This window comes from Astyanax mexicanus, chromosome 25 (assembly GCF_023375975.1).
Source record: "Astyanax mexicanus isolate ESR-SI-001 chromosome 25, AstMex3_surface, whole genome shotgun sequence".
In the NCBI taxonomy this organism is placed as follows: Eukaryota; Metazoa; Chordata; class Actinopteri; order Characiformes; family Acestrorhamphidae; genus Astyanax; species Astyanax mexicanus.
Window position 1 is genome coordinate 24,039,107 of NC_064432.1, and position 17,546 is coordinate 24,056,652.

Genomic DNA, 17,546 nt, shown 5'->3' on the forward strand with positions numbered 1-17,546 from the left:
AATTTTACCATGTTTTTATAATTGTACCATGTTTTTATAATTTTACCATGTTTTTATAGTTTTACCATATTAAACATATTTTTATCATGTTTTTTTTTAGTTTTACCATGTTTACTATATTACCATGTTTTTATACTTATACCATGTTTTTATACTTTTACCATGTTTACCATATTTTTACCATGTTTTACCATCATCAAATCAAATCTAATTTATTTGAAGCAGCTTTACAGAAATGTGTTTGTAGGACTGAGAATCAGACAAAACGTTGGACATATAATAGAAAACTCCCAGTGAGCAGCTGTATAGCAACACCAGTAATGGGATTCCTAGTTAGAGTTCATATGAACTTGGATGTGATCTGTAGTGGAGAGTGAGAAACTATTCAGAAGCAGGTGGAAGAATAAACTGGACAGTGAGCAGCTGAACTTTGGTGGGTGATGGAAGCTTGAAGAGCTTAAAGACAAAAATACTAAACCATCTCCTGCTGCATTGAAGCTGCTTTTGATTTCTCACTCAGTTTCTAATTACGCTGGTGGTTAATCTGAAAGATCAGTTCTGCTTTTGAGGTGAAGAGAGTATTAACGATTGAAAGCATTGCACAGCAGGGCTTCTCAAGTTTTACAGCTCTATAAACACAATTTAAATAAAAGAAATATATAGCCCATTTGTTTTAGATTAAATCCACTATGTTTTGAACATCACGTTTTGTACAGACCACAATTTGAAGTCTTATTAAAGAAAAAAATTAAATTAAACCACTGATGTCTTGAAAGACAATTCAAAATTTTGGAATTTGGGAGAAATGTTGTCCGTAGGCTAAGAATAAAACAACAATGTTCATTTACTCAAACATTTACCTATAAATAGCAAAATCAGAGAAACTAATTCAGAAATTGAAGTGGTTTCTTTTTTCCAGAACTCTATCATTTTAATTTCATTTTCATTATTTTCTTCTATTATTAGTTGACACTTTTCTTATTGTGGTTAACACTCAGGTGACTAATGTCAGTGAGCTCAGGCTGATTAATATTAACGATCAGAAATGTCGAGGAAAATTATCACGAAAAAACATAGGGAAAACGTCAATAAACAAAAAATGTGGGTCAGCGCATGCGCAGTGCTGGTAGGATGCACATATGGATAGGTAGCAAAACTCGGCAGAACACCTCGGCAGGAGCCTGTCGCAATCTGTCCAATCAGCGCGCAGAACCGGGCAGAGGTTGCCTGTTGCCATTGGAGACGGCGCGCGCCGGGAGGGGCGGGGCGAGGACAGACAAAGCGCGAGGCGCGGGGGCGAAGTCTGCGCGTCATTTCTCTTTCTCTCTCTGTCTGTGATCTCGCGCTCTGATTCCGGCTCGCGCGCGCCGTGCGTTATAGTTATAGTTAGTAAAACGTGGTGGCGGTGTGCGTAGCTACCTGGTGGGCGCGAGGAGAGAAGGGGGGGAGAGCGACGTCACCACGTCCTGTCTGTAGTCTGACACCGCCGCCGCCGCCGCCGCCACATCAGCGCGCGCTCACACACAGACACACACGGATACACATACATACACACACACACACGCACGCGCTCGGACCCGGGACGGAATTGAAAGCAAAAGCGTCGATTAGGGCTATCCGCTAATTTAATCATCTATCGTGGATTATATCTACTATCTATCAATCAATCGATTAATCAATCAGCTGATCAAGAATACCAAATCGATCCGTCCGCCAGCATGCTGCAGTCCCTCACCAGTAACTCGTGCGTGCGGCTGATCCAGAGCAACAGGTCGGCCTGGTACTTCATGTTCCTGGTGCTGGGCTATGTGCTGTACCTGCTGTTCGGGGCCGTGGTCTTCTCCTCGGTCGAGCTGCCCTACGAAGACCTCCTGCGGCAGGAACTGCGGGCCCTCAAGCGCCAGTTCCTGCTGGACAACGAGTGCCTGTCCGAGGAGCGGCTGGAGGAGTTCCTGGCCAGGGCGCTGGACGCCAGCAACTACGGGGTGTCCATCCTCAACAACGCCTCGGCCAACTGGAACTGGGACTTCACCTCCTCCCTGTTCTTCGCCAGCACTGTGCTGTCCACCACAGGTGAGCTGATAGAGATAGCTCAGGTAGAGATAGCTTCTCAGGTGTAGATTAGTAGAAGTCGAGCCTGGCCTTCACCCTCAGTCTGAGTCTGAAGTACAGAATGCAGAAAAGCAGAATGAATAGCTGTTGTAATGGACTGCATTTTAAGGTGATATACACAGTATTTGTATATATAAGTAGCTACTAGCTATGGTAGCTAGCACAACAGTACCTACTATGACATCACACTGGCCTGTATGACATTACAATGGCCATTATGCCATCACAATGCCTATTATGACATGACAGTGGAATGGCATCACAGTGGCCAGTATGACAATACAACAGTTATTATGCCATCACAATGCCTATTATGACATTACAGTGGTCGTAATGACATCACAATGGACAATATGATTTAACAATATGACAGTATGACATTACAATAGGGGTTATGCCATGACGATACCTAATGTAACATCACAGTGGGGTGACGTCACAATAGCCAGTATGGCATCACGGTAGGTTGATGTTACAATGGCCTTTATGACATCACAGGGGCCGTAATGATATCACAATGTCCATTATGATATCACAGTGGCCAGTATGACATTACAATGATGATTATGCCATTACAATACCTATTGTAATATCACAGTGGCCAGTGCGACATTACAGTTGAGTGACATCACAGTAGATATCTTTATTTATTATTGTTCTATAATCATTAGAATATGTGCTCTATGTGAATCCTGGTTCAGTGTGGTTCAGCACAGTAACTGCAGGCTGTGCGGGGAACCTGACTGTGCGGTAGGTAAATGACCCTGCAGCCGGCTGTGTGTAAATTCTGTGGTCAGCGCTCCTCTGTGTGCAGTGAGGATCACTGCAGATCTGCACAGCAAATACAGACACAGATTTAGTTTACTCTTACCCGGCTGCTGTCACTCAGCAGCACGGGTGCGGCTTTAGCTGTGTGATTACTGGGTACAGAAAGAGAGATGCTAGGCTAATGTTGCTAACAGACACTGGACTTATCCAATAGATAAAGGCGCAAAATTCATCAAGCTTCTGTTGGATTAGGAGTATTAAACATGCATTTTGATGCATATTCTTGAAATGAATCGAATATGCATTAGTGTTTTGTCATGTCACCAAGAATATTGTTATCCAAAAATACCTAGAGCAGCAGTATTGCATTTTTGACCTCCAGCATCTGGATAGCGTAATAACCAGTTTTGGCACAGCAGATGTATTAAAGTTTTAATTAAATTTCTAATTAAAGTTACGGTAGAAAAAGCAATTATCTCCGCTTTTATCAAGAAGATGGTGCATACGCGCTACCGAGAGGCGGTGCTTTTCCTGGCGAGGGTGCTGCTATGTTCTCTACCTGGAAGCCCAGGCTGTGGAAATGAGACTTGGAGAATGGCAGTGGGTAGATTCAGAGGCTTAAACTCACACCTTAATGGCCCTTTAAATTAAATTATGTATTTCCTTTCTATAATGTATTTATAATGAATCTTCTATCTCTATAGGATATGGTCACACCGCCCCTCTCTCTGACGGAGGGAAAGCCTTCTGTATCATCTACTCTGTGATCGGCATCCCCTTCACCCTGCTATTCCTCACGGCCGTGGTGCAGAGGATCATGGTGTACAGCACGAGGAAACCCGTCCTGTACGTTCACACACGCTGGGGTCTGTCCAAACCGCTGGTGGCTCTGATCCACGCCAACCTGCTGGCCCTCGTAGCCGTGTCCTGCTTCTTCCTCATCCCTGCCGCTATCTTCTCCGCCTTGGAGGAGAACTGGAACTTTCTGGAGTCTTTCTACTTCTGTTTCATTTCCCTCTCCACCATCGGCCTGGGGGATTACGTACCGGGAGAGGCCGTCAACCAGCGCTTCAGAGAGCTCTACAAACTGGGCATCACTGGTGGGTATCGACTTTCTAAAGTAATAAATAGGAGACAAAGGCGAATCCCGGGTCTGTTTCTACATCAGCAGCCAGAGTCTGAGAGAGAGTTTAGTAGGTCATGCTGTTTCTCCATCAGCAACCAGAGTACAGTAGGTAATACGGCTTCTTTATCAGCAGCCAAAGTCTGAGAGAGAGAGTACAGTATGTCATGCTGCTTCTCCATTAGCAGAGTCAGAGAGAGTAAAGTAGGTCAGGCTGCTATTGCATCAGCAGCCGGAGCTCGAGAGGGGGAGTAAAGTAGGTCATGCTGCTTCTCCATCAGCAGCCAGAGTCAGAGAGAGAGAAAGTACCATAGGTCAAAACAGTTGAACATTGATCAACAGCAGAGGTGCATTAGTTAATAGCTGTAGTAATTATCTGGGTTATAAATCAGGTTAAACTGCACCCAAACAGTCTTTTAGCTTAAACGCGCCAAATGTGCAATATAACAAGAGTCTGTTTTAACTACATCAAATAGTTCTGGTGTGAAAACACCCTTACAGCTGTTTTGAGTGTATTGTAAGAGCTGTAGGATTCAGATCCCTTCACTCTATCCTACCTTATTATGCAGTAGATTTGACTGTAATATTATCTTTTCCGTTAATCTGATGAATAACCTGAATAGGAAGTTCCTCCTGTGGTCAGAGTCACTTCCTTCTTTCAGCTTCTATGTAACTACACCAAACCACGCTAGTGTTCACTCCAGATCAGGCTATACTGTTACGCTGGGCAGTAGAAGGAACATACACCAAGGTTTTAACGCCTGCCAAGAACACAGAAGCCATACCCCCCCACCATTCTCAAATCTGTTCCTTATATTCCAGCCAAAAGCCCCGGCCTGTTTATATCTACAGGCGCATAATCAAACATTTATTGGAGAGACACTGAACTAGGGCTGCACAATTTGGGGGGAAAATGAATTTTTTTTCCATTAAGTAATGAAATATACCAGTCCTGCTTAACATTTTTATAAACATTTCATAACCTTTAAAAACGCTTTTATTGTGTTGATTTCACATATGGGTCTCACCGCTATCAGAGGCACACAGCTCAGCCCAATCAACTCTCCCTTCTACCCTGCCCCTAAACCCATACATCACCCATTTCCCCCTAGCAAACTACCCCTCCCATTTTTAAGCCTTTTTCAAATTTGAGCTGAGGGTGAAATCAGCAAAAATCAGAGGGTTTAGTGCCCCTTTAAACGAACCAAAATGCTCTGTAAAGCTTGACTGGCCTTCAGTTTTCTTAAAATATTTTCTTCCGTTACTTAGTTGAGTAGTTCTTGCTTCTCATAATCTAGAACATTACTCAAATAGAGCTATTCACTGTATACCTGTAACTCTACTGATGCTCTCAAACTAACATTAAGAGACAAGAAATTCAAGTAATTAACTCTTGATGAGTTCAGCACAGCTGTTAACTAAAAACCTGAATTACAGGTGACTCTACCTCATAAAACTGACTGAGAAAATCCAGCCAAGATGCACAAAACTGTCTCTATCTAAGCAGGAGGTGCTTTGCTACTTTAAACAATGCTTAAAATATTAAGCATATTCTGGTTTGTTTGTCTACAAAATAATTTCATATATATTTTTTCATAGTTTTGATGACTTTAGTATTAATTAATATATTAAAATAATAAAAAAACACTGAATTTACTGGAAAGTCTAAACAGTTGACTGGCGCTGTATATTCCAATGTTTAAAAAGTACAGAAAGACAGAGAAGTCAATGAATCCCACATGTCATAATATTAATAATGCAATATGTGTATCACTGATTGGAGTAAAGTAAATGGTATTAGGTAGATATAATCGATTATAATCGGGTAAGCCGTGTGGCAGCAGGTGTATAGATGAGTGTGAAACGCTGGTGCTGTCCGTGCAGTGTTTGTAGGGATGGTGCAGATGGTCCAGTGTGTGGTTCTGACATGCGACGATGCCTGAATCACTGCAGATCCTCCTCCAGACTGACTCAGTTTCTTTACCATTCAGGAGAAGAAGAGTGGAAATGCTCTGTATTAATGAATCATAGCTCCTTCCTCCTCGGCAGGACGTCATTCCCACAAATACACAGACATGCCGGAAGTTATGGGACAGCAGAATATAAACCAATCATGAAGTGTTACTTAGGGCACAGCTTAAAGGGGCATTAAACCCCCTGAATTAAGCTGACTTCACTCTCAGCTCAAATAAAAAAAAGGCAAAAAAATGTGAGAGGCACTTGGTGATGTATGGGGTCACTATTAATGATTTACTGATCTGCATATTGTAATGTGTCTGTGTATCAAAGTACTCGGAAACATCATCCTCGCCTATAGCACAGTTGAACCTGAGAGGGCACTACAGAGGTAGAAATTACCACAATAAAAGGGTTTTTAAAAGGTTAGGAAATATTTATAAAAGATTTAAGCAAGACTGGTATATTTCATTACTTCAAAGGAACATATTTCAGCTTTTAAATGACTCAGCTCTTGATCGGTCCAGACGTAAGACAGAGTTCGCGCCGGTGGGGCGGGACTGGTGACGTCATGTGCCCTGCATTGTTTTATATCGTGATGTATATAATTGGGAAAAGGACATTTGCCATGTTAAATTTTTCCGATATCGTGCATCGAGTATCAAGTCTAAAGTCAGTGCAGTTTTGTTTTCCCGCAAAATCTTAGAGCACTTCATGCTTCCCTCTGCTGACAACTTTTATGGAGACTAAGATTTCATTTTCCAGCAGGACTTGGTACACTGCCCACACTGCCAAAAGTAGCAATTGGTTTTATACAATATTCAAATTTTCTGAAACACTGATTTTTGGGTTTTCACTGGCTGTAAGCCATAATCCTCAACCTTTATTTAAACTCGGAGTACACTGAGTACATACGGAAGGGATTGACAAAAAAAATGTTAATAGAATAAACAAGTTAAAAAAAGCATTTTTAATATTATATATAGATATAGATATATATATATATAATATAAATAGGTAATAGGTAAAAAAAATCTAAGTTAATAGGACTAATAAATATTCAACTACAGTTGAATAAATAAAACTAAACACATAAAAAAGTAAAATATAAATAAGCAATAACTAAAAACAATAAAAGAAAAGAAAGAAAAAATAGAGTTTAAAAAAAGAGTTTCTCATTTTGAACTGAATTACTGTAATAAAGTAACTTTTTTTCAATGATATTCAAATTTTTTGAGATGTACAGTTGTGTCAGTGTTCTTGAAGCACCGATAATATCCTCCTTAGGCTAACCTTGTCATATTGTGTGTCTCAAAACCCAAATGTAAAAAAATAACCTAGAAACCTCTACTCTTACCGTCTCTTCCCTCTCTCTCCTCCTCTTTCTCCTGCAGTCTATCTCCTGCTGGGTCTGATCGCGATGCTGGTGGTTCTGGAGACGTTCTGCGAGCTGCAGCAGTTGAAGCAGCTGAGGAAGATGTTCTACCTGAAGAAGGAGAAGCCTCAGGACCAGCAGGCCATCATGGAGCACGACCACCTGGCCTTCTCCTCGGTGGACCACGCCACATCGCCCCAGGAGGAGAAGAGCGAGCCCTTCGTGGACGTCCCCGTCCTCACGTCCCCGGGGGGAGACGATCCTATGATCAGATAAGCCCACGGTTAGACCCATCGTCGATCATCGTGAACCCATCCATCCGTCAGCGCACAGCGTAGTGGCACAGTGGTCTTCAGCGCATAAAAAACACGTACAGTAGCTCCTGATTCTGTGTGCTGGGTAGTAGCTCACATACGGCTGTGATTATATATAAATGATATACTGTAAATGATACGTTATATACTCTCAACATTCCACAGTGTTCTTCTTCACCTCAGTCCTGCACTTTAAACAAACAAACAAACAGACAGACAGACAAACTGAAAAAGGGTCTTATAGCACAATATTAGGATTATCCGGCACTGGACATGATCTGACTAGATTATACCTATAGCCAACATAATCTAGCATAGTGAGCTTTGATCATATATATATATATATATATATATATATTCAGCACAACCTGGAACGCTGTTTCGTGTTTGACGAGTCTAGAGATCTTCAATCCTCAATTCTTTGCTTTAATTCTAGTATTTGGCCTCTCTTCCACTGCAGGTCTAAACATTTAAGAAAGCTGTACTGTAATATTTAACGTTTTAAAACGATGCATTACGCTTTCTTTTTCCATTTACTGCATTGCTAAACCAGTAAACCAGGTGCCTCTAGTTTTACATTGCCACCCTGATTTAGCAACAACAAAGCATGCTAAGTGAGAACGTTATAAGAATGTTTAACAACGTTTTGAAAAGGCTCCAGGAAGGATAGCCTGTAACATTACAGAAATAATGTTTCAGGAACGTTCTAAAAGCAAGTGACTTTGCATCACAACATTATTAGAACGTTTCTCACGTAACCATACCAGCTAGACAAATATTAACATTATGGAACTATTACAAAAAATTAACATTACCAAAACTACGAGTTAAAACAACTGTATCTCCAGTTAGATAAATCCATTAAAATCCATCAATGACATTTGCTTAAAGTTTACATTAAATAAAAACTAAGAACATCCAGAAATCTTGACCGTAACATTCAGAAAATTTTCTACCAACAAAAAACTGGTATCTGGGATTATCCAAGATTGCTAATGTAGCATTAGCATCTCAAAGACTGGCCTCTTCCAACAACGCTAGCATATGATTATTATTCCAGTGGTAGCCCTTGTCCAACATTGCTAGCATTAGCATTCCAGTGGCCAGCCTTGTCCAAAATTCCTAGCATACCATTGGCATTCCAATGACTGGCTTCATCCAACATCGCTACTGTAGTATTAGCATTCCAGTGATTGGCCTTGTCCAACATTGCTAGCTTAGCATTAGCACTCCAGTGGTTGGCCATGTCCAACAACGCTAGCACAACATTAGCACTCTGTTGACTGTCCATGTCCAACATTGCTAGCATAGCATAAGCACTCCAATGACTGGGTTCATCCAACATTGCTCCTCAATTGCTGAATGATTGCCTTGCAGTGGAAAAGATGCCTCTGATGTCCCTTTAAGCCCTACGATGGATTTATCTGTAGATGGAATCTCTAGATTGGCCTGTTTAAGGCATTAACTGTGATGATTGGCCGCGCCATTCTGTAAATTACTCATAAAATCAGACTGTATCAGACTACAGTATAAACAGAACTGCATGTAGAAGGTTAGCTTTAGACTCATTTCCTTAAGAGGTTCTTGATAGGTTTCTGTTATTACAGACATATTACATGTTGATGTACAGAATACATATGGACTATAAATGATAAACTCCATTATTATCATAACATATCATCTGTGGATGTGATTATATAACTCTACAGTTAAGTTTAGACCATTAGACCACTGCAGCATAGAGTATTATTGTGTGAACTGTAGAAAAAAGAAATGATTATTGATTACAATAGATAAATGGCATCATGTGGTCAGTTTTAACCCAACAGTTGCAGTTGTCTATTGAACAGAGTATCATTAGAACTGTTTAAACAAAGCACTTTATTAGGAACATTTGTAAAACCTGCTCATTTATACAATAATCTAATTCAATTTAATTATTTTATAGTGATGCAGTCATGTCAACGTGGACCAGAATCTATAGCCTATAGTGTTTCTAATAATGTGCTCAGTCAGTGACAGAGCTCTTTAAATCTGGACCTTATAGGGGACATATTATATCTGTTTGTTCACAATTTACTTTTAGATATCTCTAAAGAGAAATTCTTACCAATTTCAGTCTCTTTCAGAATGAACCGTTTAAGGGCTCTGTCACTTTTATGCAAATAAACTGTTGCTGGCCACGCCCGGGGATAAAACCCGAACAAGATAGTTCATGCTTAACTGCGACAGAAGCACAAAACCCATTATTTGAAAGTTCTTACATCTCCCTAATCTGCTGACTTGCCACAAAAAGTAGGTACAGATTCCTCCCTCAAACAAAGTCTGCTGGCTATTCCTGCTGTGTAGACCATAATGGCGTTTCTTCAACTCTTTCTTCAACATTTAGTGGGTGGGGCTCTGATGGGGGATTGATAGGTAAGAGGTGGTGCCAGGGCAGTTCTATGCAGGTTTATTTTATTGTGACATTACAATAAGGAGGAGCATCAAAACGGCTCATTTTTTTGCTGATTCACAGAAAACAGATGGATTTTTTGGTACTTGGAGTGTTTATAGGGACAATTGAGACCCAATTAGGAATACAAAAGCACAAAAAAGGATGTTTTGCACAATATGTCCCCTTTAAAACCTGTTCCTTTCCTATATACTTTGTTCTGGCTGGAAGTTAAGTCAGCTGTTAATGTAATTTAATGGCCACATTAGAAATCCAGGACTGTTAACTGTATTTAAGGTCCATATCTAAAGACCTATAAAGTCTGAAAAGTCTAAGTTGAATTTGAATTGAGTTTGAGGGCTGTCCACATATGTCCGTTCACTATATTTCAGTCTTACCTTGAGCGCTGTACAGGCCTTGTGCTGTGTTCCTGTCTCTAGAGCGTCCATACGCTACTGTAGATGTGGAAAGGTAGATTTCCTCCGTTTCAGACTTGCAGTCACAGACAGCACACTGAATGAAAGAAAACCAAAAAAGGGATAAAAAGGAATTAGAAGGGCTGGAATTACTTGATTATTAAACATTTCTACTTGGCAAATCCTGCTGAGGGTACATTATAGGCTAGAAGGCCTATAAATCCACGGTGTTGAGGTACTATTGAGATGTTTCAGTGCTGATATTTACCTAAATGTCTGAGGTACGTTTAAATTAAAGTGTAATAAAAACTGGCTTAACCTTAATTTCTGAAATGTTTGTATTGAAAACTTGACTATTACGATTCAAAGGGAACCCTGACTGTAAAGACATGTAGAGCATGTCAGTCATCGCCCAAGAGCAATGCTTTATTGGTTAAAAACTTTCAAACTTTCAAACTGGTCAAAAAATTTCCCTTATGATATTACGTCATATATTAATAATATTGCAATTTTGTGTTTTAATGGTGTCATTGCAGAGCGATACACACATGTAAATGCTCACAGTGGCATTGGCTTCTTGTGCAGGCCACACACATATATATTTCTATATACAGCTCTGAAAAAATTGTAAGTTTCTTTGTTTTTACCTAATTAAAAAACCTCTGGAATATAATCAAGAGGATAAGGGATGATCACCAGCCATCAAACCAAGCTGAACTGCTTGAATTTTTGCACCAGGAGTAAAGCAGCATAAAGTTATCCAAAAGCAGTGTGTAAGACTGGTGGAGGACAACATGCCAAGATGCATGAATGGTGTGATTAAAAAACAGGGTTATTCCACCAAATATTGATTTCTATCAGAGAATTGGATTCTGAAACTGAAGTGGTCTCTTAATTTTTTCCAGAGCTGTAGATATTTCTATATATGTATAATTATGTTTCGGTTCTTATCAGTCAAGGTTCCCTTTAAAGGAATAAAAGGAATTGTACACAGAATTCTGGGAGATTGTTTACAAGTGTATATTTGTATATTGCTGTTGTGTTTATAAGACTATGTAAATTCTGGGTATGTTTAAAAGGAGGTCCTGCCTTTTCATTCTTCACATTATGAGATTAATTGCATTTGTCTTGCAATGTTGTAAATCGTTCCTGGTGAACATGTTGAAGAATCCATGCCTGCTTTTTTACCGCTGACAGTGACGTGATTTTCTGTGTATTTCATGTGGAGGTTGATTGTAACCTCTGTACACCTTTAACAAAGGGAACTTGAACATGCTCTACTGTGACATATTTACTGTATGAATTTTGTCGTCAGTGTTGGGAAGTAGCTGAGATACAGTAACTGAGCTCCACGTTCAGGCCTCGTGGCCAGCAGTGGATTATAGCAGTTTCTGAACATCTGTAAAAGTTGTTTTTTTAAAGCAAATAAAGTTTGTGATTTTCATGAAATCTCTTGTTGATTTTGTGATTTATTTTAGAGCATTACATTTTTAAGGAACACAATCAGAATCGGCTGATTTACAGGTGACTTAAAGCCCTATCCGAATGGGATTAGTTTCTCAGGGGGTCCTCTGTGATTTTATTCCTGTCTGAAACGACCGTGTGTGTGTTTTTTTTTTTTTCTCAGACGTCCTCAAAAAAAAATTACAGGCTGAATTATCTACTGTTTTAGTCCCGTCCGGACGCACATTTCTGAGTTTCATCACATTGCGTTTAATAAAATGGCTATTTGTCCACTGCCACGCACCATAATTATACTTTGGGCGTGTGTTTCCACGGAGATCTACGTAAACACAACAGCGAGTGGAAATGGAGGAGCTACTGAACTTGATGTCACATGACCGAAAAAGCCTAAAAACTCACTGGTCCTCCTGTTTTTTTTTTTTTTCAATTTCAGTTCAGTTTTATCACTGAGTAGAAGTGTGAAATAAGGATTAGGTTGCTAATGTTTTGCTAATCTGATCCTAATGTATGATCCAGTAATTAAAATGTATTTTAATTTGAATTCTACAGTGTAACCAATTGGTTATTGCAATATGTAACTTAAATGAATGATATTAAACTTGTCAATTGTTGAAATATTCCTGTAAATTTATAAGACATTATAGTCAAATAATTATGAACACTCAAGTAACAATATTTTTTAACAGTAAACTATAATAGTTTTTGTTAACACTGCTAATGGAGCTGCTAGCACTAGTATGTTATACTAACCTGAATATTACTCAGCTTGATGAGGTAGAGTCACCAGGAATGGCTTTCAGTTAACAGCTGCGCCTCATCAAGAGTTAATTACTTGCCCTCTTAATGTGTTTGAGAGCATCAGTTGAAAAGTTGTTAAGAGGTAGAAGAGTTGGTATACAGTGAAAAGCTCTATTTGTGTAATGTTTCAATCCATATTATGGCAACTACTTAACTAAGGAAAGAAAAATCAAATCAAATTTATTTATATAGCGCTTTTTACAACTGATGTCACTAAGCAGTTTTACAAAACAAAGAATCAGACAGAACAAAGAATCAGACAAAACACTGCACATATAATTATGAAACTTCCATTTTAAAATATTTGAAAGAATCCTCAAGTGCAGTTACAGCAAAAAACATAATAATAATGATGAAACTGGCACTCATGAGGAGCACCCCAGAAAAGGTAGAGCAAGAGTTTCCTCTGCTGCACAGGATAAGTTTATCAGAGTTAATGTGAAATAGAAAAGTTCCAAGCCTAAGATAGAAATGAGTTAAGACTGCTGGGTATATTATTTAATATTATCATTAGTCTCTGTTGCTAATGATAAAAAAGATATAAATCTATATGAAAAAGATATAATCTATACTCTCTAACAAGACCAAACCAGTAACTATTTACATATCAGACTGAGACAGAACTGAGTGCTGTGTTTTGCAGCAGTACGGGTGCATAATTTATTTTTATTTTTTACAAATGAGTGTAATTTTTCATCGTTCCATTTCAAACATGTTTTAAAAAACTATTGATGCTCTTGCAGAAGACTGGTGTAAATTTGCTGACGGCTCTGAAACTCCGAACCTCCTGGGATTTGAACTCACTTTCAGCGCAGTGGAACGAAAGAGCAGTCTCAGTTTTCCTTTCATCATCCGGGCTTTGAAGTGTCATCCCTTTTGTGGAACAGGAGATATGGATATGATGGCAGAAGACTCTGGTAGTTCATTCTCACTTACTCTCTGCATTTACATATATTAGTTCACCGCTGTGTAAGAAAAGCATTTGATTTACCCACGGAGGTGCTGAAAAATAGCATAATATACTTTACACTTACAAACGTTAATATACACTAAATATGCATTAAGTTCAAATAAGGCTAGGTTCATTTTAACAGGATGAACTGCCTCAATACGATATCTATATATCTATGTGATGTCATAATGTTCACTGTAATGGCACACCATTGTGATGCCGTTGTGACATTCTACATAGTCATGTCATAATAACCATTGTGATGGGACCACATTGTGATGTTACGATCGCAATCGTGATGGCACCCTATAGTGATGTCATTATGGTCCCTGTCATTACATAATGGCTTTTGTGATGGAGCCACATTGTGATGTCATAGTAGGCATTGTAACAATATCACATTGCGATGTGATACTGGTCATTGTAATGTCATAATAAGCATTGTAACAATACTACATAGCGATGTCAGAATGTGCATTGTAACAATATTATACTGCAATTTCATAATGTCCGCTGCAGTGTCATAATGGGCATTGTAACAATACCAAATTGTGATGTCATAGTGGTCATGGTCATGTCATAATAGCCATTGTGATGGGACCACATTGTGGCGTTACAATGGCAATCGTGATGCAACCCTATAGCGAGGTCATTATGATCCCTGTCATTACATAATGGCCTTTGTGATGGAGCCACATTGTGATGGCCACTGTGGTTTCATAGTAGGCATTGTAACAATATCACATTGCGATGTGATACTGGTCATTGTAATGTCATAATAAGCAATGTAACAATACTACATTGTGATGTCATAATGGGCATTGTAGCAATACTACATTGCAATGTCATAATGGCCATTGTAACAATACCAAATTGTGATGTCATATTGGTCATGTTCATGTCATAATAGCCATTGTAACAATTCTCCATTGCAATGTCATATTGGGCATTGTAACAATACTGCATGCTTACGTTATACTGGTCATTGTGATGTCATAATGGGCATTCTGACAATACTGCATTGTGATGCCAAAATGGCCATCATGTTTGCACCCAATTGTGATGTCATAATGGTCACTTTCATTACATAATGGCCACTGTGATGGCACCACATTGTGATGTTAAAATGGCAATCGTTATGTCACCCTATAGTGATGTCATTATGGTCACTGTCATGTCATAATGACCATTGTGATGGCACCAGGTTGTGATGTTACAATGGCAATTGTGTCAACACTACATATATGGGTATGGGTATAATCCCATTGTAATGCTGGGGGAGTATACCAAACTGAACCAATGACACAACGGTCTTAAACATGTCTATTTTAGCCTCTGCTTCCTTCCCTAATAAGATTTTCTCATTTTTGAAAATGCACATCCTGCGTGTCTCCATTACGCCTCTATTTCCTCTAACACAGAACTGTACAGGTATGTCTCAGGGGAAATGTCTGATAGCTGCAATACTGGAGCATGACTGGACAGGCAGCTGCGTACACAGCCTGCAGACTGTTTCATTGTCTTCACTGAAGCTGTAAATGAAAATCTCCTGATATTTTTATTCTGGATTTCTTTGGTACTCTGTTTATCTATCTATTTATTCACAAAGAGGCATTATGATTAAAGTCTGCTGCTGGGTTGTCTGATCTAATAATGTTTAATAAGTGAAAAAGAAAACAGAGAATAGATTTTATCATCTTGTCCTTCTGTTTCAAGAATACCTCCAGTTATTTGCTACATTGCTCAAGAACTGATAAAAAATGAGAAGATATAATTAGAATAAATAAGAATAAAAAAGATAAATAGAAATGATCTGGATAAAATGCTGAATGGTTGCATTGCTTAATAGTCTTGATAATGTGTTAATATGTGGTTGTTATGGCATACCACCTATTTGCTTAGCTATTTCAGGTGGTTTCTAAGGTGTTCCAAGGTAGAAAAAGCAATTGTAATGGTATCTGAGGTTATTGGGTGGTTATTAAGGTGTTTCAGGTGGTTGCTATGTGGGTACTATGGTGTTGTTAAGGTGTTTTCCCCAGGAGGTTGTTAGTGTGGTTGCTGAAGGTGTTGGTAGATGGGTGCTGTTGTGTTGGTAAAGTGTTTCTTGGTGGTTATTGTGGTATTTCAAGTATTTTTATTTAATTCAGTTTCATGTGCTTCACAGCTGCACTCTGGCCTATTTTCACAGCTAGCTTCCAGTGATTTGTGCTACTGTAATTCAGTATAAAGGAGTGTGTGTGTGTGTGTGTAAGTGTTTGTGTGTGAACAGATCAAACACACACTTGTAAAAGCTCCTGTGGAAAGTCCATTAAAATTCTGCAGGCTGGGTCTGATGGTCCTGTACACTCTAAGGTAATCTACTGGAGTATAGCCTGTTCAGAGCTGATGGTCGAGCCTCATTCAGTCTCTCTCTCGCTGTCTCTCTGTCTCTCTCTCTCCTTCTGTCTCTCACTCTGCTGAGATAACTATACTACCAATAGGCTCTGTGAGAGAGAGAAATAAAGAGAGAAAGTCAGAGAGATAAAAAAGAAAGAGAGATTGAAATGAAAAGATAGCAAGAAAGCGAAAGAATCAATGAAAGAGAGAGAGAGAGAGTATGAGAGATTGTGAGACAGAATGAGTTGTAGAGTGATAGAAAAAGAAAGAGATATACAGTATAGACAGAGATAAAATGATAGACAAAGAAAGAGGCGAGAGAATAATAAAGAGAGAGATATTGAGAGAGAAATATAAAAGGAGAGAGAGAAAGAAAGACAGAGAGAGATACAAAATAAAGACAGAGAATGAGAGAGTGAATTAGAGAGAGAAATATAAAGAGAGAGAGTGAGAGAAAGACAGCGATAGAGAGAAATAAAGAGAGAGTGAGTGAAAGACAGCGATAGAGAGAACGACAGAGAGAGAGATAAAAATAAAGATAGAGAATAAAGAGTGTAAAAGAGAGAGAAAAAAACAGAGAGATAAAAATAAAGATAGAGAATAAAGATGAAGTAAATGAGAGAAAAAAGGGAGAGAGAGAGAAAGACAGAGAGACAAAAATAAAGAAGAAGAAAGATTGAGTAAGTGAGAGAGATAAATAAAGAGAGAGATAGAGATTTAGAGAAAGAAAGAGAGATAGAGAGGTGAAGAGAGAAGAGTTGCTAAACCTAGCTAAAGGTATGCTGCTTTTATTACATTTATTTTTATTAAATTTAACTTTGTTAAAGCACAGAGAGACATGTGTGTCACAGATCTTTGGTTACAGTACAGTATAATCTGGTTATGATGTTATAATGTTATAAAGCACACCTGCCCAACGCAAATATTGTTCCAATAGTCTTCCACTAGCAACATGACCATAAACATTAAGCCCAAGCAGGTCAGAGAAGCAGGATATCCATGAGTCATTTTATGGTAGAAGTGGTAAAACATGGTAAAAGTGACACAGCCCTTATAAAACCAACAGCTGCTCTCTGATTGGTGCACGGTTTATAAAGAGGCTTCCCATCGGCCAATCGTAACAAGGCTGTCGCTATGTCTCCATGCTGCTCTATACTGTATATTAAATATTCATTGGTCCAGAGCAGTGGGAGGGTTTACATCATTCCTCTGAAGTCAGAACTGAATATATGAAGACACAGAGGAACAGTCATTTACATATATATATATATATATATATATATATGTATAAAAATGCATGTCATCTTACTAGAGTAAAATCTAAATGTATTTCTCGTTACAGTCACTTTACCATGTAAAAATACATGTTCTTAAATCTTGTGCACATGAATATATAAATTTACACTCGGACATGTCAAATGTCATGGTGCAAGGACTAGTATCATGTCCCATGACTTT

General features: G+C 38.9%; 2 protein-coding genes across 2 annotated transcripts in view; both read left to right on the forward strand.

The window, feature by feature from the left end:
* The window catches only part of fam184b (family with sequence similarity 184 member B), a 276,012-nt gene that overhangs the window by 118,339 nt on the left and 140,127 nt on the right, over positions 1-17,546 (forward strand). The window lies entirely within an intron of this gene.
* Positions 1,257-11,947, forward strand: kcnk1b (potassium channel, subfamily K, member 1b). The gene is made up of 3 exons (XM_015600720.3): positions 1,257-2,073; positions 3,585-3,980; positions 7,354-11,947. Exons 1-3 carry the CDS (start codon positions 1,719-1,721, stop codon positions 7,608-7,610), a joined length of 1,008 nt encoding a protein of 335 aa, XP_015456206.2. The 5' UTR covers positions 1,257-1,718; the 3' UTR covers positions 7,611-11,947.

What these genes read in the sequence shown, in the direction of transcription:
- kcnk1b (XM_015600720.3), top strand. Translation starts at nt 1,719, where the DNA reads ATGCTGCAGTCCCTCACCAGTAACTCGTGCGTGCGGCTGATCCAGAGC. An exon ending in CACTGTGCTGTCCACCACAG is followed by an intron (nt 2,074 to 3,584) that starts GTGAGCTGATAG and finishes CTATCTCTATAG; the next exon opens with GATATGGTCACACCGCCCCT. An exon ending in CTACAAACTGGGCATCACTG is followed by an intron (nt 3,981 to 7,353) that starts GTGGGTATCGAC and finishes TTTCTCCTGCAG; the next exon opens with TCTATCTCCTGCTGGGTCTG.